This window comes from Bidens hawaiensis, unplaced genomic scaffold (genome assembly GCF_021521415.1).
Source record: "Bidens hawaiensis isolate Kalapana, Puna unplaced genomic scaffold, B.hawaiensis_p1.1 tig00032833_1, whole genome shotgun sequence".
Classification (NCBI taxonomy): domain Eukaryota; kingdom Viridiplantae; phylum Streptophyta; class Magnoliopsida; order Asterales; family Asteraceae; genus Bidens; species Bidens hawaiensis.
The window spans coordinates 79,779-96,630 of NW_027505267.1; the positions used below are offsets into that span (position 1 = coordinate 79,779).

General features: G+C 37.6%; 1 protein-coding gene across 2 annotated transcripts; it reads right to left on the reverse strand.

Moving 5' to 3' along the window:
* Positions 1-9,271: 9,271 nt before the first annotated feature.
* Positions 9,272-14,675, reverse strand: LOC143611970 (uncharacterized). 2 transcript variants are annotated; one of them, XM_077086063.1, is made up of 4 exons: positions 14,238-14,675; positions 12,657-12,842; positions 9,408-9,642; positions 9,272-9,314 (listed from the first exon to the last, which is right to left on the reverse strand). In XM_077086063.1, the coding sequence occupies exons 1-4, from the start codon at positions 14,673-14,675 to the stop codon at positions 9,298-9,300; spliced, it is 876 nt and encodes a 291-aa protein (XP_076942178.1). In that variant the 3' UTR covers positions 9,272-9,297. The 2 variants fall into 2 exon arrangements, with proteins under 2 accessions (XP_076942178.1, XP_076942177.1); XM_077086062.1 differs by having other exon boundaries at positions 9,276-9,642.
* Positions 14,676-16,852: the final 2,177 nt, after the last annotated feature.

A 16,852-nucleotide genomic window follows, 5' to 3' on the forward strand; every position in this document is an offset into this window, starting at 1 on the left:
TCTTCATGTGTTCATCAGATTCATCAATAGGTTTTACTTTTCTCCTTTATGTTATTTAATACACTTTTTTTCTTGTTGACGTGATTATGCAGACACTAAAGGTGATTATTTTTTCTTATTTGCTTGAACAAAATGTAAATGTTATTCATGAAAATAATAAATAAAACGGTCAAAATGAAATTTTATGCAACTGTCCTTGTAAAGTGTTTATGCAAAAAATAAAAAATAAAAAATTAAATAAAATAAACCACATACAACCTAAATTAGAATACTTTTTTCATCAAAATGTTACGTGCATGCGTTTAAAATATATAAGGAATATATTTTGATACAAGTTAATAACCAGAATGATAGCCTGACAGGGTATCAAAATGCAAATTACATGACAAAAAAATATATATATCCACATAACTCGGAAGTGCTAAAAAAACAAAATTCATGTAATTCCCTTGGCTCACTAAAGCGTATTTTGGTAATTTTTCGCAACAGATTTAATTAAGGAAAACAGTACAAATTATTGGTTATTGGTCAATATTAATCTCAACCAACAATCTGACTACTTGCAATCCCAACTTTATGATTACCAGTAAAAGTTCTAGTATAACAGTTCACTAACTCCGTTAATTTATGATCACTCGACGTGTAACTCTAAAGCTTAACGAGCAACTCTAAAAGAGTTTGTATTTATAAAATTAAAAACCAAACATCATAAAATGGACTCCTATCTGTTTTGGGCCTAGAGCCTAATGGGCTGCCCCAGCATTTGTCATCTACAGCCACCGTATTACGTGTGACGTAATTTTGGGAGCCTTTTTTGTCAATTTCGGCGGGTAGGCAACTAGGAGGGTTTTCCAGGTTGACCCAATAACCAACCTATATAAGATTCGGATTGGTTGGATTTGGGTCGGGCTCGGTATTCGAGTACGGTTAGGAACGCACCCCAATGTGTCTCAAGAGTCAAGACTTAAGAGCCACGTTGTGATCCATCAAATAAACCCCAGGCAATTATTTCAATAAAATCAAGTTATTTCAAAAGAAAAAAGGAGTAATTCAAAATTTTTGTGGTGTGTACTAATCACATGACTTTGCGAGCAAACATCCAAAAGCTCACCAAATTTGTCAAAACAAGATTTTTTTGGCCATGTATGCTGGGTTTATCTTGAGGAGTTTTCTTATTAGTGTGAGATTTACAGGTATTGATAAACTTACGAAATTTCATCAATATTCTGCAAGCCAATGAATTCGATAACACGCGGCTTGTGTTAACATTCAAAATTGTAAAAGACAGAAATTGCTTCATTTTCCTTCTAGATTTTAAGGGCAACATGTATGGAATTTGGATCTTTTTTAATTATAATATAGAAATATTTTTCTTTACTTGTAGAAAATGATTTACACAATACGTGAACATCCTTTACCAAAAAAAAATGTAAAATAAATGTTACATAAATGTAAAAGTAATTAAGATGGTGTTTTGAACAAGAATTCCAACGCTATTCTTCGTTGTGAAATTGAAAAAACTAAGACATGAACATTGGCTATGGCTCGTGTTCAATACGAATTTCTTATATTTAGCGTCTTCCTTAAGATGAACGTGTTTGTCTCCAAGGTTATGATCACATATGAAGCAATTTATGCCGCTAGAAAATAACCTCACGATTCCAAGCTAGCACAAGACATTTTGGTATTTTATGGTTTATAAATAAAGAAAGTGTTGCTACCGATCCCGAGCGCACTCCTTCTCCCATGAGAGATGTTGAGCAAACTCCCACTCTCCGAAGCTTCCCCTAATGACTTTGATGTTGAGATGAACATGCTATACGGGGATCTCTTTGGTGATGCTCCCAAAGCTTGTGGAAAGAAGCATGCTACTTCTTGTGACAAGTAGCTTTGTTGTTTGTTTGTTAAGCTTCTGTGTGAAGCTTATTTTGTTGGATGTGTAAGCCTCTGTTGGCATGAACAATTTATGTTTTATGTATGTGATGCTAGGTAGCACCTTCTAAGGTGCCTTTATACTTAATTTTACTTTGAAGTTGTTTGTTTTGTTTGTTTGTTATTTTGCAATACCTTTGAAACTTTGTTAAGGAGTGGTGCTATAGACACCCTTTCTTAACTTAGTAACTAAGAACTGATGCAAAGCATATCCTATCAGGTTGTCAGTCCACAAAGAAAAATTTATAACTTGATTTGTGGTATATTGTTACATAAGTCCTTAACTTTTTTAAACTTATCCACCTTGTAAGCTTCTTGTACTTATGGAGCAAGTTGGTGAGAGATGCTCAATCTCGTTGCATGGATATAGTTTTTCTCTATGTTTTCCATGGAGTCGTATTGTCTTAGGGACTCAACAAGGTTGACAGGAAGATATAGCATCTTGTTACCTGTTGAGCGATATTATATTACTTAAAACATAATATCATTCATTGATTTCTCCACTTACATCAACCAAAACAGTTACTGCATAGATTTTTAACGAATACCTAGACTAAGAACTTTTTGAGGTGTTTGTCACTCCAATAACGTGGCACCTTCTTTCCCTCTAGGTAGTTGAGCTTGTAAGATCCACCCATGTGGGCTTCTCTTATGATGTAGGGACCTTCCCACTTGGGTCCCAGCTTCCCCGTGTCTGACTGCTTGCTGGCCTCGTTATTTTTGAGAACGAAGTCTCCGGGCTTGAATGTTTCTTTTCTTACCCTCATGTTATAGAACGCTTCCAGATTTTTCTTGCATCTGGCTTCTTCGATAGCAGCCTGATCCCGGGCTTCTTCCAGGAGATCGAGGTTGAGTAAAACCTCAGTGCCATTGGCTTCTTGATCAATGTTTCTCACCCTTCTTATGTTTACCTTTATTTCAACAGGGATCATAGCTTCTGAACCAAAGACTAAGCTGCAGGGTGTTTTGCCATGACTTGTGTTCTCTGTTGTTCGGATGGCCCAAAGAACAAATGGAAGTTCTTCTACCCAATTTTTGTAGTGCCTTCCCAATCTTGCCTTAATGCCTTCTACGGTACTTCAGTTAATCTGTTCGACTTGGCCTTTTGATTAGGGGTAAGCAACCGAGCTAAATACTTGCTTGATTTATAGCTCTTTGCAGGCTGAATGGCTTCTCAGCAAATTGCTTCCCATTGTCAGTTACTATCTCGCTTAGCAGCCCATATCTGCAAACTATGTTTTCACATACAAAGTTTATCGCCTGCTTCCCCATGATGGAAGCTAGGGGCTTGACTTCTGGCCATTTGGTGAAATAGTCCACAGCTACCAGTAAGAATTTCACCTTCCCGGCTGCTTCGGGGGAAGGGACCAAAAATGTTCATTCCCCATTTGTAGAAGGGACAGGCGGATAGGATGGGCACCAGGTTATGTTTTGAATTAGTTTTAACGAGAGTATGGAGCTGACAACCTTCACACTTGTGTATCACCTAAACAGAATCCTTGTGCATCTTCGGTCAATAGTATCCCAGGTTCATTAGTCTAGTTACTACTGACCTTGGACCGGAGTGTGTTCCACAAATGCCTTCATGTACTTCTCTTACAAGGTAATAGCTTTGATCTGGTCCTACACATTGTAGCAAAGGACTCAAGTACCCTTTCTTGTATAGGGCACCTTCATTCACAACATACTGCTTAGCTTTTAGTTTTAGCTTTATGGCTTCTCCTTCTTCGGTGGGAACCTTCCCTCTTTAAGGAACTCTAGGATGGGGGTCATCCATGTGACTGCCTCTTCTTTAATGGTATCTTGTATCTCTAGTTCCTTAATGGAGGGGCTTTTCAATACTTCCACCAGGACCTTCTTTGTCAAATTATCAAAAGTTAGTGAAGCCAGCTTACTAAGAGCATCAGCTTGCTTGTTTCGAGTTCTGGAAATTTGAGATAAGGAGCAGTTTTGAATTCTTCATAAGCTCCTTGACCTTCTGCTGTACTTAAGCAATAAAGGTTCCCTTTCCATGAACTCGTTGTTAACTTGATTGGCTACTAGTCTTGAATCAACAAAGGCACTTAGTTCCTGAATCTTCATCACTTTTGCTAAAAGGAGCCATGCAACAAAGGCACTTTGTGTGTTTATATGTCTTGGACACGATTACTTTTTGTGATTTTACGTCTATAGGTGAGCGGAGCTTAAAGGATCTAAATTGGAGCAATTGATATGAAGTGGAAATGAAGATTTTATTATGTGGAGTGATAGAGAATTTGAAGACGAAGACATGGCCGAAAACGGGGCGTAAAACGGAGCTATAACGAAGAAGTTATGGGCGTAACAGTACGGCGAGAATCTGCCCCACCATAGCTTACAGTGACTCACCATAGCTTACGGTGGGGGTTGTCACCGTAAGCCAGTGAGTGACTACCGTTAGCTACGGTCACCACCATAGCTTACGATGGGCCGACCGTAGCTTACGGTCAGCTGGGAAGAAAAACACGAATTTTTAGATTTTGTTTATTATTTAAGCCCGGTTAAATCCTAGAACGCCTATCCTTCATACCCTAACATATTTTGGCAATTTTGGAGCCTCTTTCCACCATTCTAACAGCTCCAAATCATCACAATCATCCATTCCATCATCCATCGAAGAATCAAGAGAGCTATTGAAGATGATTATGCAAGGTCAATCTGCTTGTGACCATCACCGGGCGTAGGGTTGAGTTGTTTGTTGGATTGTTGGTATTCTAAACCTTACTTTTGGATTTTGTTTGTGTGCTTAAAGTGATTTTGGTAATCAATTAGATTTGAAATTTATCATTTAATGATTTTGGTCATCAACAATTAGGATTGAGTTCTTAGTGTCATTGGCCTAGTTATCTTTAACCAGAATACCGAGTTGGTTCATCAACACCTAAAATTGACAATCAATTAGATTATTGTTTAGTCATGTCAATCATTTGGATTAAGTTCTGACGATCAACATAGTCAAACATTTAGTCTTTTGGTTTAACTAATTCAAACAAAGATTATAATCCAATAGGTTTAATTATCTATCCAATTTACTTCAAAACCTGAAACCTGGAAATTGCTTACCTTTTCATGATTGTTTACAAATCAAATTAATCGTATTTTCCTTTACCAAATCTTTCAAACCGCTTGACATCGTTAGTCCGTTTAGTATAATTAGTTATTAAGAATTGAACTTGATTAGCACTTTCCACTGATTCCCTGTTGATTCGATACTTTACTTCCCTTACTAGTAAAGGTATTTTACAAATGTTTTTGATTGACCTTTAGACATCGATCGCTCGTTTACTTCCATGGACTCTTCTCGTGTCTCAACTAGGAAGTCGGCCAAGATCTGGCCCATGATTGACTTCCTAGATTCGTACATTATGCTCTGTTCTCCCAAACCTATAGCCCATTCGACTAACCTTCCTATGATTTCTGGGTTTCCAAAATTGACTTTATTTGATGAGCTTGTCAGTGATCAACTTTATTTGATGAGCTTAAAATTATCGTCCTAGCCTCTTATCTGTGTAACGAGTGCTAGGATGAGCTTCTCAATGGGCGTGTAATTGAGCTCAGCTTCCCCTCAGTGCCCTGCTGATGAAATACACTGGAACTTGGACTTTGTCTTGCTCGACCATAAGCACAGAGCTGATAGATTCCCTTCCTGCAAAAAGATATATTATTATTATTTCTCCTACTTAAGGAGCTGTCAAAGCAGGCAAGGAAGCTAGATACTTCTTTAAGGCTAGGAAGGCAGCTTCTGCCTCACCAGTCCATTGGAAGTCTTTCTTGCCATTAAAGTTTTTCAAAATTCTAAATAAAGGTAAAGATTTTTCTGCCGATTTTGAAAGAATCGTTTGAGGGCAGTAATCTTACCATTGAGGCTTTGGACCTCTTTCTTTGTCTTTAGAGAATACAAGTCAAGAACAACTTGTACCTTACTTGGGTTAGCTTTTATGCTTTCCTTATTGATCTAGTGACCCAAGAATTTACCTTCTTCGAAACCGAATGAACATTTGACCAGATTGAGCTTCATGTTGATGCTCCTAAGGTTTTGAAAGGTTTCTTCAATGTCACTGATCATTGTTTCTTTGCTTTTGCTCTTTATGACCAGGTCATCATAAGCTTCCAAGTTCTTTCCGATTTATTTGGAGAAGGTGTTGTCAATCAGACGTTGGTATGTAACCCCAGCATTCTTTAGTCCGAAGGGCATCTTCTTGTAGCAAAAGATCCCTTATCGGTTTGGGATGTTGTCTTCTCTTCATCTTCGACCTTCATCAGGATCTGATGGTAGCCTTTGTAGGCATCCAGGAAACATTTGTACTGAAAGCCTATCAAGGAGTCTACCTTCCAATCAATTTCCGACAGGGGGTAGCTATCCTTGGGACAAGCTTTGTTAAGATCCCTAAAGTCCACACACATTCGCCAAGATCTATCAGACTTCTTGACCATAACCGGGTTTGCAGTCCAGGATTGGTGTCTTACTTCTCGAAGAATATCAGCTTTGACAAGCTTGTCTACCTCTTTGCAGGCAGCTAAGCTTCTTTCAGCTGCTAGGCTTCTTTTCTTTGAGCGAATGGCTTATGTGTGGGTGAGATGTTTAAGGAATGTTCAGCATGTTCCCTTGGAACCCTGTCATGTCATTTGGACACCATGCAAAAACATCTTTATTGTTTTGTAGAAGAGTTATGAGTTTACTCATAGTTGAGAGGAAGCTTACTATTGACTTTGATAGTTTGTTCAGGGTAAGTTGAGTTGATGCTTATCTCTTGTACAGGGCTATCTTCCATGTCTTCAACAAGTTCCCATGATTCTTTAGTAGCTTCTATGAGTAAAGATTCTGGTGTTGGGACTATAGTAGCTATTCTTTTCATGGTTAGGAACTTCATCATACCATGAGCTGTATAAGCTATTGCATCGAAAATGGCATTCCCGTTCTACCGATGAGTATGTTATAATTAGAAGGGTACCTAACCACTGTGAAGGTAAGCTTCTCAACTCGAGAAAGGTCTCCATCTCTAAACCAAACATTCTAAAGTGAGCTTCCCCGGTGGAATAACCTTTTCTCCAGTAAAGCTTTTAAGAGAGTTCTTAGTGTGTCGGAGCTGTTTCTTGATTTCTTAAGGGAGTTGAAGGAAACATCTTTCATACATCACCTTTGTTGCTGCACTACAATCCATGTAAGTTCCATCTATGGGGAAGCCACTTAGCTCAGCTTCCACTATGACTGGAGTTATGACTTTGTGGTGAGGGTCAATTGGAGGGAAGCATGTGCTTTGTTGGTTCCAGGCAAGTGTTTGTTCCCTCTTGTTAAAGACCTAAACCATGTTTACTCCAAATACCTTCTTTCCACTCCCTTTACTTTCTTTTGGATCTTTAAGTAGGTGAGTTAGGTCACCTCTCTGGACAGCGTCTTCAATACGCTTCTTCAGCTAGTAGCAGTCATTGGTGTGATGGCCAATGTCATTGTGGAAGGCACAAAACTTGCATGCATCATATTTGCTTGCCGGCTTAGATAACGGGCGAGGAGGACGGAAATTATGTTTAACTACCTCGGTTGTTAATATCTCTTGTGGAATTTTGGTTAGAACCGAGAAGATCAATTTATCCTTTTCTTAAGGTCTTTGTTAGTGAGAAGGGCGGCTTCTGTCGTCTGACCTTCTATGCTCGTAGTGCTTTTGTGGATGTTTCTCGACAAAGGACTGAAACCGAGGCTTCTTCCCTTCTGAGGAGTGATTTCTCCAGCTCCTAGGGTCACATTTTCTCGTTTCTTGGTTATCCAAAGCTTCCTCCCCTCGAAGGTAAGCTTCTGTTCTTTCGAAGGCTTACTTCATGGTTTGGGAATGTTCTCATGGAACCTTCTCACAAGCTTCTTTACTTTGATAGCGTTCATGTAACCTGAAATGCGCATCTTTTCTGAAGCACCACTGTAGTTCAAGCACTCTTTCTTGTATCTTTCCATATAGTGTAGGACCGCAGCGTCCTTGGTGCACCTCCTTTTTGGGTAAAGTTGGTTAGAAAGTTTTGGTATAGATCATCGAAGGAAGCTATGCTTCTTGATGGAAGAGAATTAAACCAAAGCCTGGAAGGTCCTATTAGGGTTTGCATGAACATGTGACAACATTCTGCGCTATTCCACCTTTCAACAGTAGTTGCTCCTGTGAAGATCTGAAGGTGATTTTTGGGATCTTCTGTTCCGTCATAAGTCTTTATGTTGGCTGGCATTTTGTGAGCTTCACTTTATAAGTGGGTAGGGATACCAACGTTATCAAAAAGTAATGAATGAAACGATTAAAATATACTCCTCTATTGTGTCTAAAAGATATGAGTTGCCCATAGTTTCAAGAAATTTTGATATGCTCGTAGTCCTCATATAATTCTAGTGCGAGGCTTTCTTCTTTTCTCTTTCCTTTTTTTTTTTGCATCACAAAATGAACCTTGTGTATTATTAACTTTATTCTCACATATAAAGGATAAATGCATGTTTAATGTTGTAATAAACAAAGTTTAATTGCATTAGTATGTTTTTTTAAGAAGAGCAAATTAGCACACGATCTAAACCAACTCTTATATGTCAAATGCCTCCCACATACAACAAAAACTTCATTTTTCCATGACAATAGCAGCCGAACATCCGTGATCGAGTCTATGATGCATCAGTGCAATTGTTAAAAAAAAAGAAAAAAAAATCCAAGTATTGCTCATGGTGCTCCCGTGAGGATGATTCAAACCTATTAGCATCCTTACTTATATATCACTTTAAGGTAGTATTTGGTATGCAGAAATAACGGGAGGAATGAAATGATTCATTGCGTGGGAATGAAAAAAGTGATGTTTGGTTGCTCAATGAAATATAATCATCCATTATACATTAGAATCTTATTCCATCAAAACCATTCCCCCCCCCCCTTCCTTTTTTTCATTCAATTCATCATTCACCCTACTTTCTCACCACCACCACCACCTAAAAACAACCACCGCCATTACCATCGCCACCACCATCACCTGACCGCCATCACAACCACCACCTCCACCGCCCACCACCAGCGCTATCACCGCCACTACCACTGTAACCAACGTCGTGGTAACCACCGTTAATGATTACCTAAACATATAATTAATTGTGTCCAAGTGAAAAATCCTTAGTTTTTTTAGCCTTTGTTGGTACTTTAATTAACTATCCTTGTGATTCAAACTTCACAAGATAATATCGTAAATATATCAAAAAAGAAAGATAAAAACTAAAAACGACAATAAGAACATTAAACGGATTAAACTCGAATTTGCTTGTAAAAGAGACCCTTGAGAAAATAAAGCTAGTGGCATGTTACCAATATTACCGGTCCATATGAATTGACAATTCAATTATGTACTAGTGTTACCTACCTAGAAGACAAAAGATACAAATATTTCCACAATTTAATCTAGATAGGTGCAAGAATCGGTCAAGTTCACATGTTTGCCAACTTGGCTACCTCGCAACGTCACTTGACACAAAACATTTTTGTAGAACTTTGGCTTCACCAGCCTCCCTAGAATGTACGCTCTCGACCTCATAACAAATGTCAAATTAACCGGAACGATTACATTCTTCGGATGGCCTATGGCGGCATTGAAAGGTGACACCCCGCCATATAGCGGCATTTGGTACCCTAAAACTTGTGCTACAATCACCCTTTGGCTTTTTCTTGTTTGATAGAACTTCTTCACCTGTTCCAAGTCAAGGTCAAAACCTTAAACAGTTAAACATTGATTAATTTTGACTTTTAGTAGTTAAAACTGTATTCTAGTGTAGCACACAGAGTGGGAAAAGATGTCAAAACATTTAAGGCTATGGTTGTTCATACACCTTTGACCTATCCACACCCTCTTTAATATGGGGTTTCATACAATCGTATAACCCCTATACGATCGTATGTAGGGTGTGTGAATAACCAGAGGATGTACGAATATCATATCCGACATTTAATATATGATACTTTCTTGTGAAAGTTCAAATATAGAAATACCAAGAATGAAATAAGTATCTCATGGTAAATTACCAAATTACCCTTTCAAAGAATTCACGTGATAAAGTATGACAGTGGGGTTTCACATTTCACTTTCAAGATGGGGCCCATAAGGGACAGAGTGATATACATTTCACGTGATAACGTACATGTTGCAATAGCATCATTGCTCTGAATATGAGATTCCTTCCATACCCAATAGAAACTGGATATGCCCGAAGCATTCCTAGTCTGTTCCTTATCCTATATTTATATATATCATACAATTGTATTAAAAATCACTATATTTTCTCTTTCTTGTTTAGTTAAGTAATATTTTTTATACATTTATCATCATATTTTCTCTCTCTTTCACTCACAACTACTTTATGAAAATATTAAAAAATTATACAGTATTACAGTAAAACCTCACATTTAAGTTTCCCATATAAATTTTCTCTATCCTCTACTCACAACCACTCAGAGCATTCTCAATCCGTTCCCTAAAATTATGTAAGGGAAATTTGTAAATTATATGATATGGTTATAAGTAGTTGTGAATAGAGGAGAGAGAAAATTTATATGAGAAAGTTAAATTTGAGGTTTTACTGTAGCAACTGTATAATTTTTTAATATTTTCATAAAATAATTGTGAGTGAAAGAGAAAGAGAAAATATGATGATAAATTAAAGTATAAAATATATTATTTAATTAAACAGAAGAGAAAAAATACAGTGTTTTTTAGTGTAATTATATAATATATATGGATATAGGGTAGGGAACAGGCTGGGAATGCACTCATAACCATACCATATAATTTGCAAATCTCCATCACATAATTTTAGAGAACTAGAGAACAGATTGAGAATACTCTAACTCATCTAAACACTATTCTAAATTACTACAATAGTGATGTTTTATTTTGTGGGAATTGAATTGGTTCCCGCTTAATTCCCATATGCCTGATTCAAACCCATACGTCCCTTTTGTATCACACTTAACTCGGCTATCATTTACCAACCCAATCAAGAATCGTAGCAGGCTAACTTTTAAAGATATTTTTATAATTTATCTTTGGCTAAAATAGAAGAATATTACTGTATGAAAAGTTAATCAGTGTGTATGCTTAACAAAACTCGATTGGCATGGATAAAAATTCAAAAGTACGGTTTATTCTAGAAGTTCATACCATCGAGACCTATTGGAACCATCCAAGCCAAAACAAGTTGGGAAACTATTTAAAAAGTGGTGGCAGCGCAGCTTGTTGCCCGTTTACCATCCTCTCTATTGTAATTGACTCATTTTATTTATGTTCATACTTCGGTTAAAAAAAGAATACGAAGTTAAGTATATATGTTATATTCATAAGAAATCTTATACAATTTCAAAATTTAATACAAACTTCTGCTTTTGAAGAAAGAAAATATACTTTTCTTGGTCTAAGGTAAATATAATTTTCTTACTTTAGAATCTAAACCATCACACAGTAAAGCCGGTTGTTTCAACCGACCCAACAACCAGGTGGTTCGTTTGCTTTTTTCAAAATCATAGTTAGCGATTCGGTAGAAAACTTTTGGTAAGACCTAGCGAGACGTACAAAAATCTCTCTACACCAAAAATATTGAACAAAAATATTGATAGAAATTTTTTGTTCAATAAGCCCCTAAATTTTTGTTAATGCCTTGGGTTATGTGTAGTGATCGTTGCGTCAGCATCTCCATAAACACAAACATGCGACAAATGTATGTCCCCCACCCCAAAAAAAAGAAAAATCGATCCTTTGTCGCGTAGGGAGCGCTGTGTTCTCACCCAAAATCGCCCAAATTCCACCATTTTGTTGCCCAGTACGTATGGACTTAAAATTGTAATGTTGAGTCCGTAATTAGTGGGTACTACACATCCCAAAGCAAATATTCTTACTCTTACTAAATCCAACAATGTTGACCACAGGGTGCCCATTACTCCATTACACTAGACTAGAGGCGATTGAAACGAACGCTTTCTTGTCCTTTTTATCAAACAACTAATATTATATACTTTCAAACATAATTTTGTTTTTTTAATGTTTGCTTCCCATACCTCGTTTCGCATAAAAGCTTAAAGTTAGTAGGCCAAAGTCATGAAGAACACACGATGGAAGAACGTGTACTCGAAAAAGCAAAATTTTTTTAAGTATTTATGAATCAGCATTCTATTTCAAGGTAAAAGTAACTTATTTGGAGTCATCAAAGCACATAGAAAATATGTACAACCAAAAGCTGCACAGCTAACAAGTGCACAATGCATGCAATCAAGATTCTAATGTTGGAGAAAAAGGCACAAGTTCCATTTGTCGTAACTACTAAAGTACAATATATTAAAACACAAGTATTCTTTATTTCTTTTAATGTGAAACTATGCATAATTGTATAGCATAATATTTATAAATTTATCCAATAATTGGGTGCACTTCGCTAATTACTAGCTTAATGTAGGGGCAACTGCCCTTCAAAAAAATGTTATTTATACCCTAAAATCATGATCATCCCCCGAAAAGAAATCACGGGTCAGTCGGCGTGTGCACGTAAACTTAACCATTTCTGCTATTAAACAGCAATTATAGATTATATTGTGTACAACATATAAAAACTTAATCCTTCCAAGTGCCAACACACACATCATATATGCATTATACAAACCTGTCAAATTGACATAGCAAAAAAGAAAGATATACGTAACAAGAATGCAAAAACTTACGTGACCGGAAGCAAGCTTGAGTTGATAGTAATAAATTTGGATAGGGGTAACGGTGACATGAACACCAAAAAATGTAGCCGGATTCCGGTAAAATATTTTGACTGTAGTATTCAAAGTCAACATATCCGTTGGTACACCTGTTGCATCCATCCCCGATTGGACATTAAAGTTGTCAAACATCATGCTCTGTACAAAAGGTAAAGAGCCATTAGGCTGAGGGGTGTGGAGCGCGAGAGGGGGCGCGTGAGCCCATCCGCTCGCGCCCCGGGGCGCGAGAGGGGCGCGAGAGGGGCGCGAGCACGGCTTTCAAAGCAGGCGCAAGGCCGCTAGCGGGAGGGCAGAGGCGTAAAGGGGTATTGGGAATGCGTGAAGAGCCGTTGGGATGAAGAATAGAGCCGTTGGATAATGAATCTTGTACATACTGATTACAACTTCAACTCATGACAAGTATGTATTCTTTACTGCTTCAGTTTCTATATCTATCTAGGGTTTGTAATAATTGATAATAATATCTTTTAAAGGTTTTGGATCTAATATGTGAAGCTGGTTTTGGTGGTTAGGATTCTACTGTTTCAGGTTCAATTTTAAGTAAACCCAGTTAGTTAATTAATTAATTAATTAATACTTATGGGGTTTTTTAATAATACGTTTTTTTAATACATTTATAAAAAAATAAACAAAAAAACCGCTCGCGCCCCCTCTCGCGCCCCTCCACACCAGGGCCAGGGGCGCGAGCGGGGGCTCCAACACCCATCTTATCAAGTTTCTCTCTCTGCCACACGTCACAATATTATTGGCTGGCGTCCCCACTCGCGCCCCCTCTCGCGCCCCCCACACCCATCAGCCTTACCATTAATTTTGTTTTCAATTTTAAATTCTGATTAAAGCTGCAACTGTTGACACTTGACAGAAAGTAAATCATCACGAATTACATAGTTAAAACACTGAGTTGACTCAGTATTATCCGAGTATCTTTTATTTAAAATCCCGGGTTACTTTAACCCAGAGTCACATAACTTGGTAACTCATTTTAAATCAAAAAATTTAGTAGGGATGCGCGTTAAACCGAAAACACCTGCCGAAACTGAAAAATATTAACCGAAATAAAAACCAACAGCATGATTTTATGTGTTTGAAATAAAACGAACTTAAGGTTAGGTGTAGGTTCGGTTTGGTTTTGTATGAACAAAACCCCAAAAAACTAAAACTTATTTCTAGATTTTCATTTTTTATTCTAAGCAATTGATAAAAGTTTAATAAATATATAACTAATATATTTTAGCCTAAATATATAACAATTAATTTAATTAACTATTATTTAACAAAATAATTTAGGCCTAATTCATTAATTTTGTCCAATTATTTCTTTCTTTTTTTCAAGTTCAAATGACAAAGCCAAAATGGAATACTTTCAAAAATCCAAAAACTGAAGTTTCAGGTTTGGTTCTAGTTCAGTCTTAGCCCAAAACCAACCCGAACCAAACCTACTAAGTTAATTGCTATTAAAACATTAAAAAAAACTGGCAAATTAATTAATAAAAAGAAAGTTTTTCAAGAGACAGATATATAAAAAATTCTGACCTTAACATAAACCTTGGGTTTGTAAGGAACACTAGCAGCCCACAAAATGAAGGAGAAAACCGTAAACAAGAAAACAAACGACGCCACAAACCACACGACATAAACCCTCAACGGAATCCGACCGTCGCCAGCAACATCATCATCCTCCTCCATGTCAGTACCGTACTCAAGCCTCTTCCATGGAGACAGAGCAGCATGATGGTTGGCCCGAACGACTGCGTTTTTGATGGAGGCGGAGAACGTGCGGGAGTTGGAGGACTCGCGGGAATGGTGGATGGGAGAGGAGTGGTAGTGTGCGGGGTGAGTTGGAGAGGCGAAGGGGCTGGAGGCGTAGGACATCTTGTCGTTGGCATCGTGGTTGGAGGGGCTCTGGACGTAGTAGAGTGGGGGTGTGAGCGCTTCCACGCTGGTTAAGTCGGAGTCTGATTTCACATGCATTGTTATTGTTGATGATATTTGATAATCAGCCGGGTATGGGTTGGGTTTGAAAATATTGATAGGAAGGAAGGGGTTGGGTTTCAAAAGTACGAGACGCGGTTGAATGCCAATGTTTTTATGGAGGAAAATGGGGTGTTTGTTTTGTGTTTCTACTTTTTATAAGCACCTAGGTTTGGGTTCCTAGACAAACATCCATCGATTTAAGTTTAATAATCTAGCAAAGGTATGGATAAACACGGATAGACTTAAAATTCTATTTCCATCCATTAAGATTTATTAATAAACTAAGGTATAACCTGTTTAATACACGGGTGGTTAAAAATATACAAAAACTTATAAAATAAATAAGTTTAATAATATATATAATAGCATAATTTTTGGATTAATAAGATATAAATAATGATAAATAAAATTTTATTATTCATAAGTATCTAAAAACCTTATTCGATACAGCATTTAAAGTTACATTTATAACTTTGTTAGTAATTATATAAATGGTAATAATATTAATTGGTATCCTAGTTTGCTACTTTAATTAAATGACATGTGAAATAACCTTGCTTTAATCATATAGGTAGATTCACGTAGAATTTCTATCATTTTATGCCAATCCATTAGGCTAAGGGTAATGGGGCTTGGTTGAGCCTCAAGTGAACCAACATCTTCATGACACGTGGCGCTGACTAGGCATGCCAACCAAGACCCCAGACCAAGCCTCAAAGGGTGTAATGGTCCAGGTGAGCCGGGGCTTGGTTGAGTTTTTTTTTTATACTATATCCTAAATAAATATTAATAATACTCAATTAAAACATTTCATTAAAACATAAATAAGAAGGAAAATAAAAACATAAATTTAAAATGCAACAACCTCTAAAAAAATACATAAAAATAGCGTTTTTTATTTTTTTTCGTCAATTCCTTCCGAATACGATCTTTTTCTTCCTCCATTATCCCTTGGTCGGATGGCGGTAGGTGGCTAAAGTCCTTGGTTATAAATTCCAAACTCCTCATCCGGTTTCTATTATGTTTAGCTTGACCAATCGACTCGAGACCAATTGACATTCTAGCAATCTCTTTTCCGAAGTCGTGATCAGCGGTTCTTTTCCCACGTTCCCTACCCGGGGGGCGGCTAGAGCCTTGCTCTTTCAAATCGCCCTCGGACAAGTTTAGGTCGAAGTTAATTTGAGTCTCCGAGCCGCTAGAAGAGACGTAGGAGCCGGACTCGCTAGTTTTCGTACGTTTAGCCGATTCTTTTCCGACATCCGCATCCAGAGTAACTAACATAATCCATTTCAAGCACTTCTTGAGCACGTCCCACAAGTAGCGCTCGTCAAACGTCTTCACCATCCCGTACTTCCTTAACACCTTCGCTTTCCACTCGTCGCAAGTGAATTGAAAAACTTGAAGATCATCGGACCTACTCTGTCGCATTCGGTTTGCATTTCGGTTGTGTAGGTTGGTAAATAATCCTACAAACTTACGAATATCGGACCACTGACCCGATATCATATTATCGGTTCGGTCCCTACTCCCCACTTGCTCATAAAACAATTCCATAAACTTTGCTCCAAAATACTCGACGTTTATGAAAGTCGGCTATAAAAAAAATAACAAAACTTTAGTAAATTGCAAACAAAAACTAAAAATTTAAATTAAAAAAAATACACCAAAAAATAATTACCCTCATTTCGATCTTGAGATATCTCAATCCAAGCTCTAGCCAACGCTAATTTTTCATCCTTTTTCCAAGGAGTATACTTTCGCTTCGTCACAACCGGTGTCGATGAACCGCTCGCTTCTCCGGTTTTATTTGTTTTCTTACCTTTGTGAGAGCGTTTTGTGGGTTTATCCGGTACGGTTGTGTCTCCGGAACAGAAAACTCGGGTTGTGTCTCTGGAACGGAAAACTCAGGTTGTGTATCCGAGTTGAAAAAAGTCGCGTTTTGAGATGCCATTAGATCTTGAAAGGCCTCGTCAGACATGTAGTTCAACCCCATGCGGACTGCCCCGCGCCCCCCATCCGCGCCAACGTGATAGTGGTGTTCACAAGCCAGGTGGCCGCGCCCCACTACCCTTGCCTTAGGCTACACCCATCGGTGCAGTCGGTCAATTAGTTTAGCAGATTTGGAATTAAAAAGAAAATAAAAATTGGTTTATGTGGCAATCAAGTTCAACGAT